Consider the following 24,176-nt stretch of genomic DNA (forward strand, 5'->3'; position numbering starts at 1 on the left):
ATTTACCAAGTTAGAGTTAGTTTCTACTATTTGCAGCATTAGTTCTTCTGAGAATGTCTTCCATACCTAAGTGGAAGAGCTATTCGCTAGATAAAGACCTAAGGTGGAGCTCCCAAGAAAATGTAACTCGTAAACAGATTTGTGGTTATGTGTGCCTGGGTATGAAAAATGGTATTCTTGAACTTTGCATATTTTCACTGAAACTGGTAATCTCAGGAACAAGCTATTTCAATGTAAATGTTAGATACTATAGTAGGAGTGAAATGCAGGAGTATTGAAAGTATTGCATATGGAGTTGGCGAGCATCAGCTTCCTGGATTCAGCCGACTCCTTTTGAGCTTCTGTTACTGTGTAATGGTGTGATTTCAGTAAGAAAATGAAGGTAAACAGCTCAAATAAACTAAAATAAAGATAGACAGAAAAGAAAATTTGGTAAAGCCATTAGATGTTACTAGATGTTATAACTGTAATATTTTATGAGGCCTGTATATTCACAGTTAATATAATTTGCATACACAATCTATTGGTCTGAATTGATTTGGTCCGGTGCTGTAAAACAAATTCTTACTCTTTTCACACAAGATTGCCTCATGTAGTTAGGGATAAGGCCCTGTTTTTTCTGCATCTCTCACTGTTTCGCACATCGCCTCCTCCTCCTCCTCCTCCCTTTCCCCTCTTCCCGACAACAGCCTCAATTCCCCCGAAGGGCAACCAGGAATTAAAAAGTAGTCATTCTCAAATTAAGTCCAGGTCACACCCGACTTGCCGCACACGCTCTGGGGCAACTTTTCTGAATGTAGTGTCTGTAGAGGTGCTGCGGGTTTCACCACCATGACACCTCAGATTTTATTGGGTACGACTGCAGAACTGTGTCTTTTTCTTCCTTTATTGAGGTGTGAGGAAGGGGGAAGGTGCAAGGAGCTCAGTGACACAGATGTACCTAATCTGAGATACATTTATACAGCGCCTGCTCACAAACACTTTCATCTTCACACGTACAGTTGGAGAACTTTTTTCCCCAACGCACACACAATGGGGCTCGCAGCTTGAGGAGGTGTTGATGGATTAGACATCTGGACTTGGCTGACAAGGAGAGAAAAGGAGGGAGGAGAGAAGGAGAGACAGGACAGGATGGGGGAGATGGGGATGTTGCGCAATCAGACATTTTGGCGGCCAAAAAGATGAAGGAAGAACGGCAAGATTTGGGAATGCCACCTGCTCCCAACACACAGTTTTAATTTGCTTGTGCAGCATATGTTCCAGGGAACATCTTTCTGTCTTATGGTTAAGGTTAAGTAAGTACGTATGTTACAAAAAATACATATAATGTAATTTTAAAAGCTAAGCTCACTGAACTGCAGCAGGATCTTTATGTCTAACCCAGTTGTAAGATGTCAGAAACAAATAAGCATAACATGAAGGGAAACTTTTGCTGTGTTTTGTTTCACATAAAAAAGAGCTACTTTTGATAAGCAGAGGTTAGATAGAAAGAACTACAGCTGTATTTACATGGATCCATTTATCCATGCATTTATATTCAGAATGGTTTGAGCAAACAAGTAATTTCAGCACAAATGTGTATACGCAGTCATTTCCTGTGTGACTGACTCACAGTGAACAAGGCTGGAATTTACTTGGAATTTTTGTAGTGTTGATCGCATACGTTAGCGGTGCAGCATGTTCTGTGAGGAACGCTGCAGCTAAACAGAAGCAATTTACCTAGAAAACTGAAATGGAACTAAATCTATTTCTTTTATTGTACACACTTAAGTAACAAATACAAACTGAGTGTATTATTTGCTCTTGTCATTGTTATTATTAATACAAACAATCTAAACCACTGTCTCTAAAAGTTTGTATTGTGAGCTATGCGTTTTAGTATGGTGCTGATGTCTTTTATCCCAGTCCCCTGGCTACATCATCTGTCCCTCTTTAAGTCACACACCTGTGGTTCTCACTCCAGGGAACACCGTCTTCTCTGTGTCTCACACAAATGACTGCAGAGATATCTGTGCTGTTTCCTGATGACAATAATCCCTGAGGCGTGTTGTTTAAGGACATGCTCGTGTCTGCTCCTGCTGAATGCTGTGACCTGCACACACACACTTTCATATTGAATCAGAGTAGACCTCAGGGACATTAACAGGATCAACACCAGGGCTTCATTTCAGTAATAAATGACTTAAACTCTGTGTTGTAGGTGTCATACGCACGGCCCAGCTCAGCCTCTATCCGCGATGCTAACCTGTATGTGAGCGGCCTGCCTAAAACCATGACCCAGAAGGAGCTGGAGCAGCTCTTCTCTCAGTACGGACGCATCATCACCTCTCGCATCCTGGTGGACCAGGTCACAGGTATCCATGGGGCAGCGCCTCGTCTCTCTCCACACGTTAAGACAGTTAGAAGGCATGATTTTGTGTTGTATTTCCATCATTAATTTTTAAATTGCTAGATTAAACTGGAGTAACTCAGTGAAAACCACAACTTACAATACATGCTTAAGTAAGCATAACACTGAGCAAATTTCCAATTATACATTCTTTTGTCTTACTGATTGCTTTTATGAAGCATGAGCTAACTGTTTTGTTTGATGTTTTCCTTTAATTGCTTCCAGTTGTTTGTGGCTCCATATATAATTTGTATGTGTTTGCATATAGAGGTCTGCAAGCCCAAAGCTTAGTGACCACAATAGTCCAGGGCTCTTGTGCTGCTGTACTAAAACAATTATTACACGAGAGCCGTCAAGCTGTGCGATGTTCATGCTCAATTGCACCTTCCACTCCATCCACAACACAGGCCTAAGTCACATCAGCCCATGTTTTGCACAAGTAGCCCACAGCGCCCCTCTTAGATCCATTTCAGGCTGGTGTGTGAGCCTCCAGGCTCCAACCTGCTCCGGTGTTGTGTGCAACGTGTTGTGATGAAGCAGAAATGCACATGCTCGCTGTAAAGCACGCTCATTTGCCTAAGCAGAGTAAATGACTGCTGGCAGTGAGGTGCATGGTGTCTGTGTGAGAGCCAAGGCGGAAAGGAGACAAAGACACTGAAATGAGGTGGCAGAAGTGGAGAAAACAAAGAGAAAGCCCTAACCGAGGAGTTGATGAGCACAACGTGGGAAGACAATCAAATGAGAAGAGGGAGCAGGGCAAGACTGTAACATATAGGATTTTACCCTCATCAGCTCTCATATAAGTGGAGCTACCATGACTGCAGCCTGTTTGCATTAACAGATGTGGCACACCACTATTCTACTGCCACCCAAGAGACTCCTGACCACGCAACACTGTAAACCCAAGTCTCAGCAAGGCCACCCAAAACACATCTGTTCAGTGCACAAGCACACGCTGCTCTTCATCACGCACTCTTGGCTCTGGCCACATGCAATGAATAAAACATAACAACACATGCTGCACCGGTCGCACCAGCCACAACTCTCATGCATTCAGCTCAGCTCACAATAGATCAATCATTCATTGTGCAAGGCAGGTCTCACAAGTGTGGTCAAGGCAAGACACACTGAGTAATGTTGTTCCCATTGTGCAGTAGAAGATTGAAAGAAGAAATAACACAGACTTAGACTTAGACCTAAACATCAGGTGTCACTTATGGACAGTATTCACACCCAGGTGGAAAAGCTTTGTATCTAGTTAATCAGTTCACATACAATACTGCTTGGACAAAATTAAAGGCTCGGTCTTAATTTGATGGAAATTCTATAATATTATTACAGCTTCCATCAAACAACAAAGCAACACATTTTTACAGCACAGGGGGCAGACTTCTGCAAAGGCTTTGAACAATTCTTCTTTTTCCTTTAACAATTTGATTAAAAATGTAAATGTTTATCACATTAACATAACAAAATGTTCTGCAGGGCTGAAATTAGTTTCATAACAGTGTTTATGAACAATACAATGCTATGCATGTCCAACATGTGGATATGTGTGCGAGAGTAGGCCATGTGGAGCGGGTGTCCCCAGACCCCTGAGGTTGAGGATCAGCATGAGAAATGTTAATGATTCATTAGATGTTGGAATATGTGGTGATTAAAAACATGGCTGACTCTGAGAGCAGTCTGTGTGCCTCATATTGTATAATCGCGCACACAACACACACTCCCACACGCTCACCGCTATTAGGAGAGAAATGGGCTGCAAATTAAAACTCTCCTGTGATTGCAAAAGTGTAAGTACAGAACAAGGGAAGAGAGCAGAGGCCCACGGAGAGACAGAGATAGATTTGTGCTGTGTGCTCCACAAAGCCCTGGTTCAATAAGAAATGCGGCACCAAGGGAATCAGCTCCACTGTCCAGCCGCTCGCAGTCACTACACCGAAATAGCTGCTAGAAGAAAATGTACCTATTGTCTCAACTGATGGTCGAAAGTCCTTCGCATTTCTTCTACCTCTTTAGTGTATTTATAGTCACATAAATATTGTTTATAACATTGCATAAATCCATTGGAAAGAGCCCAGAGCCCCGCTAGGATTAGTGACCCATCATTTACTGCGTCTCAAGCAATAGATATCTTCATTATGACACTGAGTGCACTGTAATTTTAAAGTATTGAAAAGTAGAATGGCAAAGGGAGGATTTATTGAGTGTTACCTGGCTCAAATTGCGCTGCTTAACTTTTGTGAGGTGTTTCGTGTGGGCATTGCTATTTAACAAAAGTTAGTTGTATCAGTGGTGTGGCTGCATTACAACAGGAAGCTTGACCTAGTCTGTTTGTTATTATCCAAAAGACACATTTGTCACACTGTTTGCATGATAGATAAGTGAACAGTATACTGTCAAACTGTCTGAAAAAAGCAGCTGACATGGAAGAAAATGCATCAATTATCCCACATTTGTTTTTTTATTTGCGTCTTTTACTAGTCAGTGTTCATAAATAATGGAAAGCAAGCTGCTGATGTGACATTGTAGAAATCTGTTAACATTAGTGACTCATTAGCGCTGCCAGGTTTTTATTCAATCACTGACGTACAAATATCTGATTCAGATTCAAGACAAAGCAAGAGGAGAAACGAAAGTCTCCCACACGCGGCGCATAACGGGTAAATCCACATAAAGTTGCTGATGTAATGGATGTTGTTGGGCGACCAAGGGCAGATGGGGAAGTCTGTCTCCAGATCGTGTTAGGCTAAATTGGGAACGGCAAGTCTGTTGTGTTCGTCCTCCTCATCAGCAGCATGCCTCCTCCAGTCACTCCGGTGCTCACAAAGACAAGAAAAACTTCACTGTTAGCATAAGTCAAGCCAAAATCCACAAATAGTGCCAAATTGTCCCAGGGGGAGAGCGCTGTGCCTTTTCCTCAATTTCTTCTGAATGAACAATTGTGTCTGTGCTTTGTTTCTGTAAGTATTAGAGGTTGCATGAGTTGGATTTTGAATTCTTGATTCAACGTACAATTAAATGCAAGCGTTAAGACTTGAACCAAGGATCTGCAAGTTAAATGTGCTGTAGTTTCCATTGTACACGTTGTAGATATCCGTTCATTTGTTTATCGGCCTTTTGTGCCGGTCAGTAGCTTTACATGCTTTTTATAATCTCACTAAAAATGACAGTGGGCCATAACATTTCACCATTATACTAACAGGCCTGTACATGAGCATAGATAAGAAGAGAAACGTGCTGCATGCACGTAGGTTTTTTTTTTTTTCTTCTTCAAACTAAATTTTAAAAAAAACTTTTCAGCTTTTTTGCTACCGATACTGGGGTTTGAGTATCTGCCGATATCCGATCTTTACCGATACCAAGAGACTTTCCTAAAATTGGCTTTCTCTGATTGAAACATTTTATTGACTCTTTTCTCCATTTTAAGATCAATAAATGAAGATGATGATGAGTCATTATCAATTATATCTATTGATAAACTCTTGGATAAACATTTAACAAGGATCACTGGACTTTTCTACACTAATTATCCTTGGGTATATGACAGGCTTGAGGTTACATTCATTAATATAAACAACTCACATAAAGTGATCTGATCATTACAAATATGTTAGATCAGTTATTTCTTAAACTAAAATATAAACACTTGGCTTCATATTTCTATCATAGTTTCTGACCCAGCCTTGATTTGTTTTTGTTAGCATTAGCATGCTCCTGCTCGCTTTAGTATACTGATGCTAACCACAGCATTTTATGCGACGATCAAAATACATTTGCAGAGGTTAAAACAAACTCAGCGATTGAATTCTCCAGGTTCTTTTCTTCAAAATGACTTACAGCATGCCTATAATCACTTAGACTCAGGTGGTAAAAGTTGTGTTTTTAACCATCGGCTCTGATATCCGATACCAATATCGGATCGGCCATCCCTACTTAATACTGTAATACAGCCCAGTTCAAAGGGTAAATTAGGTGCAACTTGCCCACAAATAGCTATATGCTCTTGTCCAGCCTGCACTTGCTACTCAGCACCAGTCTTGATCAACAACCTCCTTTATGCGTTACCACGTACAACAGTTTGAAAAATGTGCTACACCAATATTCCAGACATGCTCAGCTTCCCACTTGGGAAGTCTTTCATTTAAATAGATAATATCCCAAAAGTGCTTTGAATTTTCTGTGAGCTATTCCTGCTATTACATCCCAGGCCTGTTTCAGAACAAAGGTCAATAGTTAGTCGATCAAATATCTCGGATCTGCTCTCTGGACTGGTGCCAGCGCTGGTCTGTGTTGAAACTTAATTGCAGCTCAGTGAGTGTAAGGACAGCTGCTGTGAAAAGGCTGATGCTGCGTTTCCTTCATGTGGGATGGAGGACAGCAGCGGGGAAGGTTCTCATGGCAACTTTGTAATGCGTCATGTACTGTAACTGTGGATAGAAATGTCAAGGATGTCTTATTAAAAAGGAATGCTGCACTGCACTGGAATTCTGTTAAACTTTACAGAGGCACAAACAAGAACAAAACATAATATGTGCTTGTGGTAGAGAGGGGATAGTAAAACAGACAAACAAATATGTCTTAGGACTTTAATGTCCATTCAAAAAAGTGCCATGAATATCACTGCATTATACCTTTAACCTAACCTGTTAAACACTACAAAGCATGGAGGCAAAACGTTTTACCTCAATGCCATCCAATCAGCAAAACGTTTAGCGAGATGGCCTTAGGCAAAGAAATCCGCTGCACAGAAAAAGATTGCACCCTGATAATTGTGTATTATCAATGCCGTCATGGCGGCCAAACTCCACATGTGCCAGATCATTTGGAAAACACGTCACAAAGCAAGCAGCTGTTGTTGGCGCTATTTGATTTTATTTTTCTTGAAGTGTGTGAGTTAAAAGACTGGTCCCTGAGAAGTTGTAAGCCACTAATCTCATGTGTGCACACAAGCCTTTCAATTTAAAAGTATCTGATTAAACACATTTGTCGTGGTGTGTGCAAAAGCCTGTGGGGATTTCGCCAATTTAGGGGAAAAGATTTCATTTTACTAGGTACAAGTTGTAGTGCTCTCTGTAGACTAGTAAGCAGTTATGGAAGTTAATTGAGAAACAAAATATTGCAAAATCTTCACTAGCCTTTTTGTGAAACACTAACAAGTATCTGTACTGCGGTAGATGAGTGGTGCAAGTATGGAAAGGGGAAAAAAATAGATTAGAGTATGATTGAATTGACTTGAATGGAATTGAATTGCTGCTCATTTCAGAATTTTCCCATGTGTGTTAAAGTTTCTGGTAAATAAGAAAAGCTTGAATTAAACGTATCATTGTCCCCCAGTGTATAAGAGTCCTGGATTGTCCTGTACTGCCCCTGGTCACCTCCTAGATATGTTCCTTAACAAGAATACTACAGTTGTTTATTCTGCAACTAACTCCACCACTTTAACCATTGTGCCATCTTGTTATATACCCTATTCTGTGCCTTCAACCTTTGCTCCAGGCATGTTGTTTTGGGCATGAAAACATCAAAGCCGTATGAAATCCAAGGTCATAAAAACACCTCCCTTACTGCTGTGGTGGACTTACAAATCTCTCCTATTCGCCGCATGGCTCCTGGCCCTAGTTTTATTTCCACCAAATCATTAAATGTAAGCACGGTGCGCTCATGAATTTCAACAACACAGACTTTTCCTCAAATGAGTTCCCCTCTTTTCTCTATATAGTTCCTTCCGTCTGCTGGCTTGAATAATAAATACTCCCCTTCGTAGCAATAGCCCAGTGAATCTCATTTGTAAGAACGGTCAAGGTAAGACTAGAGGAGAGGTGACTGCAGCCTTGACTCGCGCTATCATCTCCTGTCTCGGCGCCTCTATAGCTGTAATCTTTTTGTGGCTTGCAATATGCACATCCAAACAGGCACCCACACAAATATAGCAGACAGATGGTTGGATCTGGGCTCTGACAGGGGCTAAAGCGCAGGGCACCTACCGCTCTTCAAAGTCTCCTCCACTCTCGTCTCATCGCCGCTTCAAATGCCATATGTAGCGGCGCACACTAATGTTCCGTAAAACAAGGACATAGCTCTTTTCAGCCGCGCTCAAGTCTCTTTAATTAGGAAATGGCAAGAAAGCTGTTTTCGTTTTGCCTTTGCCGGGATATGAAAGGGAGCGGAGTCAGCGCGTACAGTTGGCAGCAATAAATGATCCTCCAAAATACATAAAGCAAAGGAGATTTAAGTGAATTACACATAGCCACTGTGCTGGGAGAGATGATAAAGTAGGGCTGCACAATAGAATGGAAAAGTGGAGAAACAGAAAGAAACAGAATAAGAAAAGGGCCGATAAAACACCCTTGCTGTAAAAATAGTCGAGTTTTTAGTTGAACTAGGGATTTTAGATGAGGGATGAATACTGTATCCATTGAGCAACAATACAGTAGCCTGCAAAAGACACACATGGATGAAAACAAGCAAGAGTGGTGTGTAATGTGTGGGCCACTTAAAAAGCAGGAAATTATTATTTGTTGCATTGCTGCACATTTGTGGCTGGAGATATCATCTGTTTGTAGTAACTGACAAACCATGCTAAGAAGTAACCTAATATCCACCTTGGCTGGCCATTTTAAAATAAATCTAGAAATTTAATAAGCTATCTTTCTACAAAGCAAACAACAAATTTGGCTGTTGTTAACACTGGACAAAAAACATGGTTCGTTTGGTCACTTTAGTTGGAAAAATGTATTCAGTTGTTTTTTCTTATATAAATGTGATCATTTGATTCCACTTAAAAACACAGTTCAAACATGTACTAGCTACAAATTACAGGTGGTGTTTCAGCTTGCAGTCAGTTTGCTCACCTCGCTAAGCCGTCTTCTTCTCACTCAGTGTTTGGGGAAATGATAGTGAGTTTTAGTGCAAAAGCAGAGTTGCTTTGTTCGGGGCAGGGGCACACCAGAATAGCTCCTAGTTTCCTTTCATCATTCTCCCTCCTAACATCCTCCACTCTCCCTTTGTCCTTTGCTTCTTTACTCCTCCACTCTTCCCTTTTCCCTTCGCTTCAGACCCTACCCCCTCCCCGCGTTATTAGTAAGGCAGCCAATGTGCCTGTCTGTGTGTGTTAGCCGCAGATAAGCGCAGGTAGGGAGAGTTACATAAGCCTGCGTTGATTACTGTGGAGGAGAGGCACAGGCAGAGGGGCGAGCGAGCCTGAGACGAGGGACAGGAGTGAGAGAGACAGATTGCTGTACCTTACTAAGTACAATGTGCTCTAATGCTGGCTGTGTGGCTGGCTGGCGCTTGATAAGTAGCCCTGGCTTGTGGGGCTGTTGCGGAGGACAGTCATTAGGTTGGACTCGGTCGACTGGCAGCTCCCCTGTAGATGACAGGTTGCGTTTTGTTTTCATGTTGAACTGCTAAACCAGGCTCTTGTCAGGTGTACTTCATTAATATGGCAGATATTGGCTTCATGCAGTGATTTCATTATTTTTTGCAGCATGTGGTTGTTTATATAAATTAGCAGTGTGGAACAGTCTATGAAAGGTGCCACATATTAATTATTTACACATGTCAAAACTGGCTTACTGATTTTGACTAATAAATGACAGCAACTAGAGAGTGTACCTTTCAAGAATGTAGACTGCATTGCAATAAAACATGTTTCTTTTAAGCCCCTTCATGGTTGAAGATATTTTGACTTGCAATGACATGTTCCTAAATGTTCAGGGGGTGCTAAGTTTTTGGGATAATCAAAATGAAACATAATCTAAAAGACTAACAAACAAAACTAAAGGAGTCCCCCTGACATAGTCACTTTTATAAATTGCATTAAAAAACCCAACTTCACTTCACTGACTACAGCATTAAAGGAACAGGCCACTGTTTTTCCAGACTATATATCTATCCAGAGATCCAGAGATATGTTCTTACCTGAACTCAGACGAGTTGGTGCGTACCTGTCTGGTCTTTGTGCGTGCACTCAGTCATACAAAAAGACCCAAGATGTTGTTAGCATTTAGCCTCTCCTCCTCTCCTCTATGGGGCCAAACGTGGGTGAAGTTAGAAGCGACGAAGCTCTTCCACGTTTTCCCTATTTAAATATGGTTACATGAGCAGTTACACGAGCCAAGTGGCGATCTAAGCGGATAAAAAGGGGTGCTATATTGTACGGCATAATAACACCTTAGGAGCAGTTCGACGTATGCGCAGAGAATTCTATAGGAGTCAAAGTGCTCCTAAGGTGTTATTACTAAACAGACAGGTATGCATCAACTCTAAGCTCAGGTGCGAATATATCTCAGTACTGAAAAACGGTGGCCTTTTCCTTTAAATAAGTAGAAAAACACTTAGATTTGATCAATTCCTAATATTATTTCTAACGCCTTTAGCTCAAGTAATCACCACATTACCTATTTTCTTTCTTCTCTAAACACAGTTGTTTTATATCTGCTGCTATCATAAGTAGACAAAAGGTCAAAAGCCTGTCTACTCAGCATTGTCTCTACTAGCCCTGAGGCACAAATGATGATTGTTTATCATCAACTAAAGCGAGTGGTGATGGGGTCAACTGCCACCTTAGCTCTCTTATACTCACACGATGACTTCACAAAGCCAAGGGCGCCTGATCTGAACTGCCTTCTACAAGCTGACACACCTTTCATTGCCTTTCACTCAGACGCACTTCGGTCACGGCCGTCTTCGCTGCTTTTTCACACCTCATTCATTCTCGATAGTCTGCCTCTCCAAGTCACTGTTAATGCGTGTGCTCCAGCCTTCGTCTGTATGCCAAGCACCCATCTAGGGGCCCTCCAGCGAGATACCAGCTTAGGATGCGCTCAAGGCCAAACAAGTGTGTGGATTAAAGGACGAGCACGAGCTTCTTCTCTCCTGAGAGTGTTGCCTCCATGGAGGAAGTGAACAGCCAACTCTCCGGCCCTTAACCTACTGCTGAGGTGCCCTTTCGCAAGACCCTCGAGTCTGAAGAGGGCGCAAAACCTCCATGACCATTGAAGTGGTCCCTAATTAGCAAAACGATGAGTGGTGGTAGAAAACAACATTATAGGGTGGTCTCCGTGATAGATTGCCCTTGCTTCCCCCACATAACCGCACATGCATGACAATTACAATAACAGATGAAGGAAGCCATGGGAACCGCACAGGCTGCTGCGTGGTTCACACAACCCACCTGAATTGTTTTGATTTTTGCGTGTGAGCGGCTAATTAGAATGTACAGGTACAGAGATGGCATGAGGCGAAGCAAGAGGTGGGATATGGGGGAAAAGCGAAAGCAGAAAGGTGAAACTGTGAGCAAAACTGAAGCAGTGGCTTTGAATAGCTATGAGAAATGAGAAACTCCAGCAGCCACAGATACATGCTGCTGCTCAGCTGTGCGCACCACAGTGGTGAGGGAAGATTACTGAATGTGATTGAAATAATTATATTTGAGTTTTTCCAGTACATTTGACTTTTTTATAAATTCCAATACAGATTAGAAATACACATAAAATTGTGCAGTATTGGCCCTTTGTGTTGTCAAAGTGCCCAGAGCTATGTTCATGCCAGAGGTTTGCTTTTAAATGAAATGGATGCTCAGTCCATTCAGTCCATTCAGCCCATCAACCTTAATACTATGGGCTTCCTGTTTGGATCATCATCACCCTTCGCTGAAATATTAGTAATCTGACTCCATGTTGAATCATCTTTCAGCAAACCCAACCTATTATCAAACCGGTGCCAGTAAAATAGTCTACTTAGCGCAGCAGGGGTAGTCACAGGATATAACCATTTCAGACCGAAATATGCTTCAATTTGTTTCTGGTTATGCCAGCGTATTTTTGCTTGAATCATTTGCTTTCAAAGAATTATTTCACGCTGGTGCTTAGGCAGAATTTAAAATCCTAATGCTGCTCATTTTCCACCGTAAAAAAGACAAGAGCAGTGAGAGGTGGTCAAGGTGCTTTTTAAAATCAAAATTCAGGAAGCGCACGCATCATGAGACAAGCCAGCAGCAAGAATAAAAAAGAGGTGGGGAGAGGCCTTGCATGTACAAAAATGTGGAATAACAATAAGGAGAGCTTTTTATGTGGGAGAGAGACTGCACAGAATGATGCTCACACAAAATTCCCCTTTTCTCAGCGGCTTCTTTTCTTCAGTCTGCGCCACACAGACATGCCTGTGTGCACACCGTATTATGTAAATAGTCTCTTCACCAGAGTGCCGCTGTCACCAAGCGAGCATCCTCTGGGCTATCGAGGCAGCCTCATTAAAACAAGGCACCACATCCATTAATAGACACACACACACATGCATATACAGTCAGTAACATGCAGAGCACTCACTCCAATGAAATACCTCCCAGGAAGAGCGGCTTTAAATGCTCATCTCAGGTGGCAGTCAAAGAATATCACCAAGAGAAATGCTCAGATCTATGTGCGGCATGAGTGAAGAGAATGGACTGTTCGGCTTCAAGGAGGACAATAACTAGTCTCCTGTAGATGCATAGTATTTTTGCCATTGTTAAAGCCAGCGAATAACACCTAACCATCTTGAATTTGATACACTATGTGACCTTTTATATAAACTAGCACTACATCTGTTGGCCCATAATGTTCTTTTACTGATGAAATAACGCTTTTATAAATTGATAAACCCTGAAAAGTAAAGGGCGCTTGTTTGTTTGTGATGTGCTGGCCCCTCAGGTGGCTCCCGAGGTGTGGGCTTCATCCGCTTTGACAAGAGGATAGAGGCAGAGGAGGCCATCAAGGGTCTGAACGGACAGAAGCCGTCCGGAGCCGCCGAGCCCATCACCGTGAAGTTCGCCAACAACCCCAGCCAGAAGACCAGCCAGGCCCTTCTGTCACAGCTCTATCAGTCCCCCAACCGCCGATATCCCGGGCCCCTGCACCACCAGGCCCAGCGCTTCAGGTCAGTGCCTCACTCATGACTCAGCAGGGGAGGGGGAACAAAAGTCTGGCTAACGGGGGGAAAGTTCTCTTTTCGACATGAGAAATGTATTTTGTGTTTGTTCATCCTTGTAAAGTAAAAGGCTTGTTGCACCACGTCTTATTTTTAAATGTTTGACAGAAAAGTCACTGAACTGCCAACATTTCAGCCAAGTTTTTGTGATTCTAATATGATGCAACAAAGTGAGACGGTTACAGGCAAAATGCAGCGTTTTGAATGGGTGACAAAGCATCTAGTTTAATGTTAAAACAACAATATCTTCCAACTTGACAGTTTTTAGATTTAATGTTTTTTATTTATTTATTTTTACATTTTGATGGTCATCCAACTATCATCATCAACTAGGATGTTAGGACTAGCTGGATGTAGACACGAACCTACATAAACCATCTACTTTAATAACTTCATTGACAAAATTCAGAGATTTTATTGTAGAACAAATGACCTTAAGATTGGGAATAGTCTCATAGCATTAGCCCTTTAAGTGTACGGCCGTGTGTTGCACAAGATCAGTTACGATGTTACTTTCTCCTCTGTACTGTGCATTCATTGAGAGATGTTCAGAATGACAGGTGTTTTTTTGCACCTGGCACAGGTGTGAGCGACGACCCGCCCACATCAGACAGGAAGTGTTCAGAAGAGATTGTGGGGTTCTGTCCTTCACTACCTTACATTTCACTTCATTTCATCACTGTCACAGTTGCTCTTTCACTGCCATGGCATGAGCAAAAAGATACATAATTTATACTTCTGTAGTGTAACATTAAGAAACTGGCTTTGAGTCTTCATGGATAAAGGGGAAATTATATTTTTGCCATTAAGTGTAACTTAAAAACTCAATTAATTAACCTTATATACTTTAGTATTTTGGTCATAACATTTAAATCAAGAAAATCAGAAATATGAACTACATTTTTAACAGGATTTTAGTATAAAATTTGGATTTGACATTTAAAAATTCATGTGTTTTTTGTTGTTGATTTTTAATGCCATCTAATATGACCAAAATGAAAGTACATGAGAAAACAGGAGGTAATAACTGGCTCTTCAAATTACTCAAAAATAGGGATGATACCTTCGTACCAATCATACCATATACTGTATCAGAATTGTGCCTATATATTTCTCCCTCTCCTTTAGCAACACTGTTTACTCTCAATCAAAGTCAAAGCTTAGAGAGTATTTTTCCTTGTGGAGCAGCCTCCCTGGTGTGACACCTGAGCGATGTAGCGTGGCTGTGAGTCTGTGATACGCCAAGCCAATTTACAGACTCTGCAGGAGTGCTGTCGCTTCTCATCACAGCTCACATCCACAGGACACTTCCTCAGTGTTCCCCTGCTCCCCAGATGCCCCGCTTGAACCAAGGCTCACTTTTGGAAGTCACAAATGTGCGTTATGTACACTTCCCCTTTTGTAAATGTCCTCAACCATACAACAGTGTAGAAGACACTTGTTTGAGAATCGTTGAAGACAGTTTGTTTAAAGCTGCAGAAGAAAGACATTCACATCAAGATTTAAATTGAGAGTCCTCCGCCGTTTCTATTTATGCCTATCCTTCCTGTGTGAATTATCATGTGGGCCTGTTGAAACTCTTATTAATGTATAACGTGCTTGTATTGTCCCACTCCAAGACAGCAAACATAATCGACACCAGTGATACACCCAGCCTGAGTTACCACTCGTTTCCGATACTCTGCCGTTAACTAATGATACTAATTACCAAATTAGCCTCATTATATCCAGAGCAGAGCCATTTTTAATTGAAGTCAGATTTGTATTATGAAAGAAGACAAAGAACATCCTTTCCTCCATTATGTGCGGTGAAGGTAAAAAGCTCTATTGTGGACGTGGAGCTTGGAGAGGCAGTGTGAAGAGCTGGCAGGTGAGCGTGCATCAGTGCATGGGTACATGAGAGAGAAGTCAGTGAGAGACTAGGGCCGTAGCAGGTTGTTTTGTTGTAGCCCATCGGCCCGGCGGCCAGCAGATGTCTGCCTGCTCCTGGGCCTCTCCAGTTGACTCATTTACCCACAGAGCTTCTGCTTGTTCTGCTGCTTTCGCTGTCATGGACTAATTACTGTTTTGATCACTGTGTTGCCCCTCTCCAGCCTCTGCCCTTACCTTACGATCATAATGTTAAGACATGTGTGCTCATGGAGATGTACTGTAGCCATGAAGCCAGACCAGGTCAAGCTTCTCTTCACTGTAAATATACAGTTTGTAAAGAACACATGCCATACTATGAACTTTGATTTTGAGTTTTACTAGTTGTTCAATGATAAACACCTGTCAAGGCTGTTAACCTCTAAGTCACCTCCGAATCTGTTTGATTCTCCGAATGAATGGCACGTCAGTAGCCAGCTGTTGGCTCAGTAAGCTGTGGCCCTGGTCCATTAGGCCAGAGAAGTTAATAAGACATAAGACAGGCCAGACCCGCGTGAGTAATGAAGGTCATTGAGTCACTGAGCCGACTGCGTTCACACAAGAAGGCTAATCTTTCAGACTGCCCACATAAACTATTCTAAAAACAAGCAGTGTTCCTCAGCTATAGCAAAAAAAGGAAATGGATTCTGTCTTTTACTCGCTGGGAAGTCAGACATCTTACTGAATCTACCAGATTCATGATGTGTAGCTGAATGAGCATTTCCATTTAGTTCTACTTTTCTGTTGGGTTGCCTCATCAAAATGCCAGTTGCCATCGTTCTTTGCTCACTCACCATTTTTCAAGACCAGCCATTACACTGACAGAACTCTGAGGAAGGGCATTTCCCTCATTTCCATTTTCTCAGATGTTCTCAATTTGTTAATCAGTTTATTGAGTTAACAAATTACATTTCCCATTACCTTTTATTGTTTATCACACGATCAATGTTGTGACCTCATGATGAGATGTATGTTATGGCTGATCTGCCCAAAGACACAAATTATACTATGATTTCATTATTGATTAGAGCTGTAGCAAACAAGCTTGCACTGCTATTCAAGTAGCCTTCATGAGTTTTATATGACACTGTATAACAGTGAGCTTCTAAACAATATCAGTAAATAGGCTGCAAAACTTGGCTATAGTGACTGTGTGGTGCGTGACTACACATTGTCAACTACATTGATGGTCCTAAAGTTTCTGGTGGGCTCTTCAGTGTAATGGGCCAACTGTGTTTGTTTGCTGTTGAGTGAGGAAGACCATGAAGTTCCTTCAGGGACTTAAACATTAGTTCCATTGAGTGACTCGAAACCATCTGCCCACCATTAACCCCAGAACCCTCCTTCTCTTTACAGGCTGGACAATTTGCTTAATATGGCCTATGGCGTAAAGAGGTAATTAAAAACTTCACCCAATGCCAGATGTCCATGTTGACTCAATGATTTTTCAATATTGTTTTCTTTGGTTGTGGTTATGATTTAGTTTCTGTTGCCTTGTATTTTTGCAGTCTCTTTGCGTTTGACAGTTTGTTCAAGGTCAACGTTATTTCTGTTTGATTTGTTCTGTTTTGCCTCGTCAGCTTGAGTTGGTTTCCCGACACATTTCAGGTGTAAAGAGAGAAAGCAACCTCTTTACTTTCAGTTGTGGTGACTTTGCTTTATTTTGATTCTAGTGGTGGTGTTTGTGTGGACTTGAGTTCTTGGTTGTAGTTCTATTTTTTAGGTGTACTTTTCTGGATACAGGTTCTCCTGCCTTGTCACACTAAACTAATCTGTGAATGCTCTTTCTGCAAAACCTTTTATAAAGGAGTATAGCTGTAACACACAGTAAGATCAGTTGTACTATGCTATTTGTGATGTATCCTAGCAGATACTGTAAACTACAACAATTTTAACACAAAATTGTCCAAAATGAAAAGTGTCCCTAAATGTGTTGCAGCTGTAGATACAGAGCCGTGGTGTTTGGCTGGGACATTGACGAGGCTGGATGAACTTGAATCCTGCTGGAAACGGGAAACTGTTTCACTGCAGACAGCTCCAGCTTTGCTCGGCACTGCTCTGCTTCAGCTCTTTCCGCTCACCTCCATGTTTCATTTTGCTTTGTGCTGCCATAGGTGTTACACAAACTCCAGCAGCCACTCTGCTTATAGATGCCATATACTAACAGTGTCATAGAGCATGTTACAAGCACATGGGACAATATCAGTGGTCAGTTAGAACCTTTTAACAGTGTCCTCAACATAGATGTTATTTCTGTCTTCATTTTAAGACCGGCATCTTTTTGTAAGTTACATCCTACCCAATCCTAAAAATATTTTAGATGTGATTTTATAGCACTTCCTTTTGGTACTTTTCTTTTTTCCTGGGTAATTTTAGGCTGGAACAAAAGTGTAAAAGCTTGAAATGGTTGGCTTTTTAAAAGGAAGAATAGATATCTGGTCAGCTACACTGTTGCTATGCAACCTCTGGTCCTGTCCGTAACATTGGTTAGTGTTTGGACCTGCTCTGATAGGTACAGCCGTGTGCATTTAGCCAGTGCTCACACTTATATAGAGACAATCATCCTCACAGTGCTGCTAACCTCCAAACTGCCCCCTGCGTACTCACATGCCCCACTCTCTGCTCTTGCATACCAATTTATGGAGCCCAGCAGGAGCGCTCTATGCAGCTGAGCATGTCAGACAAGGTCCTGATTTGATGAGACCAGAAAGATTTGAGTGCTCAAGAAAATATTCAAATCATCTTAACATCCCACAAAGGTATGCAACCATAGACGGGTGAACTCAGAGGACATCTTCAAACCATTTACCACTAAAGGACTTAAGGACCTGGAAAATTGGCCACTGCCTCCATTACATTGTAAACATGGTGGACAATAGTGCAACACACTCATGATGATATTTGAAAGGCTTCCTGAATATGTTAACGCAGAAAGCCCTTGAAGCCACAGTGAACTTGCCTGTACTTTACTAATAGTCCTCATTTTGCACAAAGCCTGTGCATGACCAAAGTCATACAGGAAGGTCGTAGTGACTGCTGGCCATATATAGTCTGGAGGAAGGAGGAGGGTGAGTGCCTGAGCAGCGAGCAGCACTATTGATCGGTGCCACGAGCTCTAGAATAGGAGAGAACAGAACAGGCTGCTGACTGCACGAGGAGTGGGAGGAATACACTTTGTACCTTAATGCCACTGGGCTGTAAAGTGCTTCCATTTTTCATTGAGCTCGTTCCCTGTGCCCTCCACTTCCTTCCCTTAAGAAAGCACTCTCCCAGACAGCTGCAGCAAAGCGGAAATCCCAATTAAAGCACGCCCAATAATGCCCATAGTTGTTTCTTGGAGAGATGTGGCATAAAAGATGAACCTTTTTATCTCATTCACCTCTTTATTCAAAAGTGGGGGATATTTTTCACTTTTTCTGTCGCTGTGAGCAGGAAAGCAATTAAGTGAAGCCAACTGAGGACCCAAATCACTCACATCTGAAGAATAACTGCAGATTAAGATGTGAATGAGAACAGATTTAGCAGGATGGCGCGTGATCTTTGATGATTTTTACCATTGACTGCTTAATTCATCAGTTTCCCGCAATTTAGCCGCTAAAAGAGTAACTCAAGGACACCACCAGAACAAAAAAAAGAAGTCACGTCTACATCTCCGACAGAAATATAGCTCAGCACATTGTCCTCCGTCGCGACAGGAGGGCTTTGAGCGGGGAGAGGATCAGGAAGGATTGGAGGAGCTCTCATAGACACAACACTGGGCTGCATCTCCAGCACACATGCACAGAGCAAACAGCTGTGCATGCCTTCCAACTCATTTGTTATTTGCTTTGGAGATCAGTGTCTGTGCTTGGACTACTTAATGTAAACAGTCAGGTCTTTCGGCAAGACGTTAGAGATGCAAACTTTTGGAGCTGGCAACGAACAGCTAAATTACAGTCCTACATCAATCAAGTAGAATATGGTTGTTAATTATGGTTGTAAGTTCAGAAACACAATCGTGGAAAATGTCATGTGATACTTATTCAGTGTGTTTTCTGTCTTGTGTCTATTTTGCTGAGCTGAACCAATGTTGCTTTTGGCTTGGGATTACCAGGGCAAATCAACTGCCCCCTACAGAATAAAGTCATTGGCACCGTAACGCACATTCTCCATTCATTCAGGCTTGGGACCGAAACAAACAATATTCCATTTTATTGATGTAGGACTTTGGGTAGGTTTGCAGCTGTGTGGATATGTTCATTCCTCTACATATCTGATTTGACGTCGCGTCTCTCCTCTCTCTCTCTCAGGTTCTCCCCCATCACCATTGACAGCATGACCAGCCTGGTGGGCATGAACATCCCGGGCCACACAGGGACCGGCTGGTGCATCTTTGTCTACAACCTGTCCCCAGACTCAGACGAGAGCGTCCTGTGGCAGCTCTTTGGCCCATTCGGCGCCGTCAACAATGTGAAGGTGATCCGTGACTTCAACACCAACAAGTGCAAAGGCTTCGGCTTCGTTACCATGACGAATTACGACGAGGCGGCCATGGCCATCGCCAGTCTCAACGGCTACAGGTTGGGCGACCGCGTCTTGCAAGTCTCCTTCAAGACTAACAAGACACACAAGTCCTGAACTTTGAGCGGAGCGAGCAGTGACCCCACGACTCGGGTCGACCTCCACCGATCCCTTAGGCCCCTCCACGACCACACTGAAACAGCCATCCAACAGCAATCTCCAAACGGGAACAACTCAACCAACAAACCAACCAACCAATTGAACTCTTCTATGGCTTATACTATAACTTTGGACCTATAAGCCAATGTTGCCTAAGTATTACAAAAATGATGAAAATGTCCATAAGTTTTAGAAGCTCCTGTTATAACGCAGGCTTCTCTTTGTTGTATATTCTGTTTGTTGTGGTTGTTCTTGATGATTTTCTCTTCCGTGTAAACAGTAGCAAACCCCATTCCCTTATTTCAGAGAAGAGAATGTCCTTTTTAGATTGAAAACTTTTCTCTGTCCTGATTCAGGATATGTTTTTCTTTTGTAACTCCGGATCCACTGTCGTTAGTACTCTGACCTCCCGTCGGTGACTGGGAGGGGGCTCTTTTATAAATTAGTGAACCATCTCTCATTTTTATTGTGTATTAAAACTTCCCTTATCGAGTCGAGGACGGGACAGTGCCATCCCGCTTACTCTAATGTAGAAAAAGTAAATTTATAACATGTCTTTGTTTTGTATCGCAAACAAAACATAGTCTTTCCTCACGGGTTCAGGGAGATGGGGCGCGGGGGGATGGGTTAGCTTTCCTGATGACACGTTCAGTAATTTAAGAAGAATATAACTGTTGCCAAAGAGAAGATCTCTTTGCTTGGAAAAAAAAAACGTGTTTAGAAAAAAGATAAAAATAAAGAGAAATAAGATCTATTTTTATAAATGATAATTAAAATAATAATATTGAAGAATTTTTACAAGAATCTGGATTTGAAAAAAGAGAAAAATATTTTGACTGGCTAACTATGGGGGGCCGGGTGGGAGGGGGCGGGGGGCACCACCTTGTCTTGTCGTTCTGCTGTGGTACTTTATAGGATAAACGCTCAGTTTGTTTTTTGGGGGAATCGAAGATGGCAGTGATTTTTTAGACAGATTTTGTGAAAAAGGGGAAGGTGATCCAGAGGCTGGTGATTTTGGTATTTTTCATGTACTAGTGCGTAATTATTCAACAGCGATACCCAAAAGGGAAGGGAGAGGTGTCTTAGTCCGAGGCCTAACCATCCTATAGTCCAGAGCCCAAAGCAAGAAGACTTTGTTCACTCGTTTTCCTGTTTGTCATCCATCGATAGAGAATCTCAGTAAATACATGTAGATGTTTCTCATTGGGAAGGCATATTAAACACCAATTTGTTTTCTTGTTTGTGTGTTTTAAACTTGCATTTGAAAAGAACTTCCTTTTAGCGATCAATGGTAGGTGCTATACTACATTACTCACATATCTTAAATATCCAACTTTGTTGTTCTGTGTTGTTTAAAGAAAAAAATATGTCAATGTTGGCATTGAATTGAGCTGCTGTTCTTTGTTGAGTATTCATTTATTGTGGGCCCAAATCTGGTGAGACCATATCTTTGCTAAGAACCAGATGATTGCGGAGGGCCTTGTAGAATCACTGAACTTTGAGTTTTTCTGTTTGGCTTGCTGACTCTTTGGTTTGTTGCTGAGCGTGAAACGTTTGTCTAAACTTCTTGATGATTAGCTAGTTCTGTTAGTCTAGATATTTGTTTCCTTAAAGGATCTATGACAACTGTGTCTTTCTTTGCTGTGTACAAATAGATGATATATATAAATATATATAGTCGGCATTTGTTTTACAATATCTACTGTACTATCTGAGTTGTCACTGTTCTTTCCTTTGAGCTTGTCTTTTTCATATGACAACTTATTATGAAGTGGTGGTTCAGTTACTTAGAAAAACTTGTGAGGAACTGTTCAATTGTTGTCATGTTGCTTGTGGAGAAAAAAACGTTTTGGATCGACTTTGAGTTCACTTCCGCGGCAAAAGAAACAAAAGCTTCAACTATAACTGTACTTGTTGATTTCTGAGGAAAAATTATTTATTTTTCTATTTATTTGTATTTATTCTCTATTTATGACTTAATTTATGTGTGTATATTTATGTATTTATTTGGTTCATTGTCTGTGTATTGCGTATTCTGGTACATGGAGGGGGGCGTTTCTGAGCAAAAGGGAACAAAGCGACTAGTGGAGAGGCTCTTCTAGTAGTCCACTGCACTGAGAGAACTTTTAGTACGTTTGTGCTTTGTACCAATATATCAAAATGACCACATAAAAAACCTAAAAGTCAAGAAAACTGAAAAAAATGTCTGGAGGGTTGGGGGACGCTCTTCCCTTATTACTAGAAACAGTTACTCGCTATGCATAACCTAGTTATTAATAGTTCAATTTGCTATTGCTTTTTCTTGTCTTGTTAAAATATCTTAAGATCTTTTTCAATAAAGTTTAGTCTTAATAGAATGTTAAACAGTTGTTCTGGTTCAATATAACCTGTGATAAGTTCGTGTAGTTTAAAAAGCCACTTCGTCCACACCCTCCCTCCACTTACTACCGCTTTGTGATGAAACCTTATGCAAAAATGTGGGTCTGAAAGCATTCTTTTTCAGTTTTCTATCTTTATCATTGAGCTCTATAGAACACTTTAAAGGAGCAAAAGCCCATTGTTATATATGAGGGTCATTCATTGCACTGGACTAAGGTCGATCAAAGCATATTTTTTGAAAAATGTCGTCATCATGTTTTCAAATGACCTACCAACAAATATTTAAATTGTATAATTGCACACCAACTGTTCTTTACAGCAGTTGCTGCTTAAATATAGATGGTATGAAAAAGGATTGTACCAATTCTATATTTTATATACTCTAATATGATATATATTATATATTTTGAATGGTATAGGTAAGGGAATGGTTCCAGAAGTTAATATACAGAATTGGAGTTTTTGTTTGTTGTTAAGACTTGAAAACATGAAGAGGTGTGCAGAGCATCTCGAACACTTCCACACTCCATTGTCACACCTCAGTCATGTGATACTATTCATAGACCCATCTCACAGTGTGATCTGTACCAGATTTAAAACCATAAACCAGACCCCTTCACGCCCCCGCTGTGCCGGGAGCTGAATTATGCAACGACCCCAGTAGAATGTTCTTTGTTGTGGGTGTTTCCTCCACTGTCTGACCTCTGACCTCTGGTGCGTGCCTGTCTGCGTGCTCCATACCTTCACATATACTGTACACAGAGAGTATATGTGCGTCTCTTCCACATGTGTGTCTGGGTGTCTGAACTCGGGGCTGTGTCAGCTGACTCTAGGCCGCCCCCTATGGCTCACATCTCCCTGTAGCGCCTTATAGTGGCAGTGTGCCAGTAAGAACAAGCAGCCTGTAGTGGAGGAGGGACGGTGAACAGAGGAACTCGGCTCTTTTATCCTTATTGTCAGATTTGAGTTTATCCTCCTGAGATGTGTTTGTTTACTATCTGAAAAATCTATAAACAAAGCGTTAATTACAAAAAAAGAGATTTAAAAAAGGTTGTCGAGCTCCTCGACCGCAGCTCGCTCTATCTCTCCTGCTTATGTTATTACTTAACGATTATCAACAATGATTATTATTATTATTATTGCTATTATTCTTAGTATTCTTATTCTTATTATTATATCCAATTACTGCGATGAATGACTTCATGTTATCCTTGCTAGTTTAGGTCATTTCTGAAACTGGAAACAAAAATAAAAATCTTGCTGTAAATGTTTGTTTTTTCTTTTTCATAAAACTGTTGTGTTTGAATTATTTGTACTTTTGAATGTTGGGACAATAAAATGAGGTGTTAAGAGCTCGGAAGTTTCTTGTTTTCAATTCAACATCACTTTGACGTCAATTATGAAGCTTGAGTTCATCCCACTTTGATTCTTACAGAAAAGACGCAGCAAATGGTTTTCCACAACCAGCTATGACATATGTGTTCAGGAGGTTTAAGTGAATGAATGGCTAGCTCCAGATATCAATGATCTCTCTGAAATGAGCAGGTTAAAACAAAATACATTCTAAAGTATGTTCCCAAAATTTCACTGAATAAAAAAACAAAAATGAGAATGAAACTCAGCAGCCAAATGAGGATTTATACAACAAAGTGACCACAAGAGTGAGCTTCCAAAGAGACCGCAGCCAAATAACAAGTTTCTTTAATGAATGTCAAATGTATTGCATCTTAGATTAATCTCAGTGTGAAGTTGGTCAGGTTTGTTACAGTGTTTGTTATGTTTGTGGGAGGGCTTGAAAGCTTGTCCGTGAAAGGAGCTGGGCTGATCGTATGTCTGTGTTCACGCCACAATGTGTTACCAGGTGCAAACA

The 24,176-nt window shown here is 41.4% G+C and overlaps 1 protein-coding gene across 9 annotated transcripts in view; it reads left to right on the forward strand.

The window, feature by feature from the left end:
- The window catches only part of elavl4 (ELAV like neuron-specific RNA binding protein 4), a 64,541-nt gene extending 40,888 nt beyond the window's left edge, over window positions 1-23,653 (forward strand). For 5 of the 9 annotated variants that reach the window (XM_079575205.1, XM_079575213.1, XM_079575209.1 and 2 more), the window contains 4 exons: window positions 2,201-2,353; window positions 13,074-13,309; window positions 16,625-16,663; window positions 19,558-23,653. In XM_079575205.1, coding sequence (XP_079431331.1) covers window positions 2,201-2,353; window positions 13,074-13,309; window positions 16,625-16,663; window positions 19,558-19,885 — 756 coding nt within the window. In that variant the 3' untranslated portion in view covers window positions 19,886-23,653. Of the gene's footprint in view, window positions 1-2,200; window positions 2,355-13,073; window positions 13,310-16,624; window positions 16,664-19,557 lie in introns of all 9 variants that reach the window. The other 4 variants (XM_079575206.1, XM_079575210.1, XM_079575207.1 and 1 more) reach the window with 3 other exon arrangements.
- The last annotated feature ends 523 nt before the right edge of the window (window positions 23,654-24,176 follow it).

Source organism: Gobius niger (assembly GCF_951799975.1).
Source record: "Gobius niger genome assembly, chromosome: 17".
Lineage (NCBI taxonomy): Eukaryota > Metazoa > Chordata > Actinopteri > Gobiiformes > Gobiidae > Gobius > Gobius niger.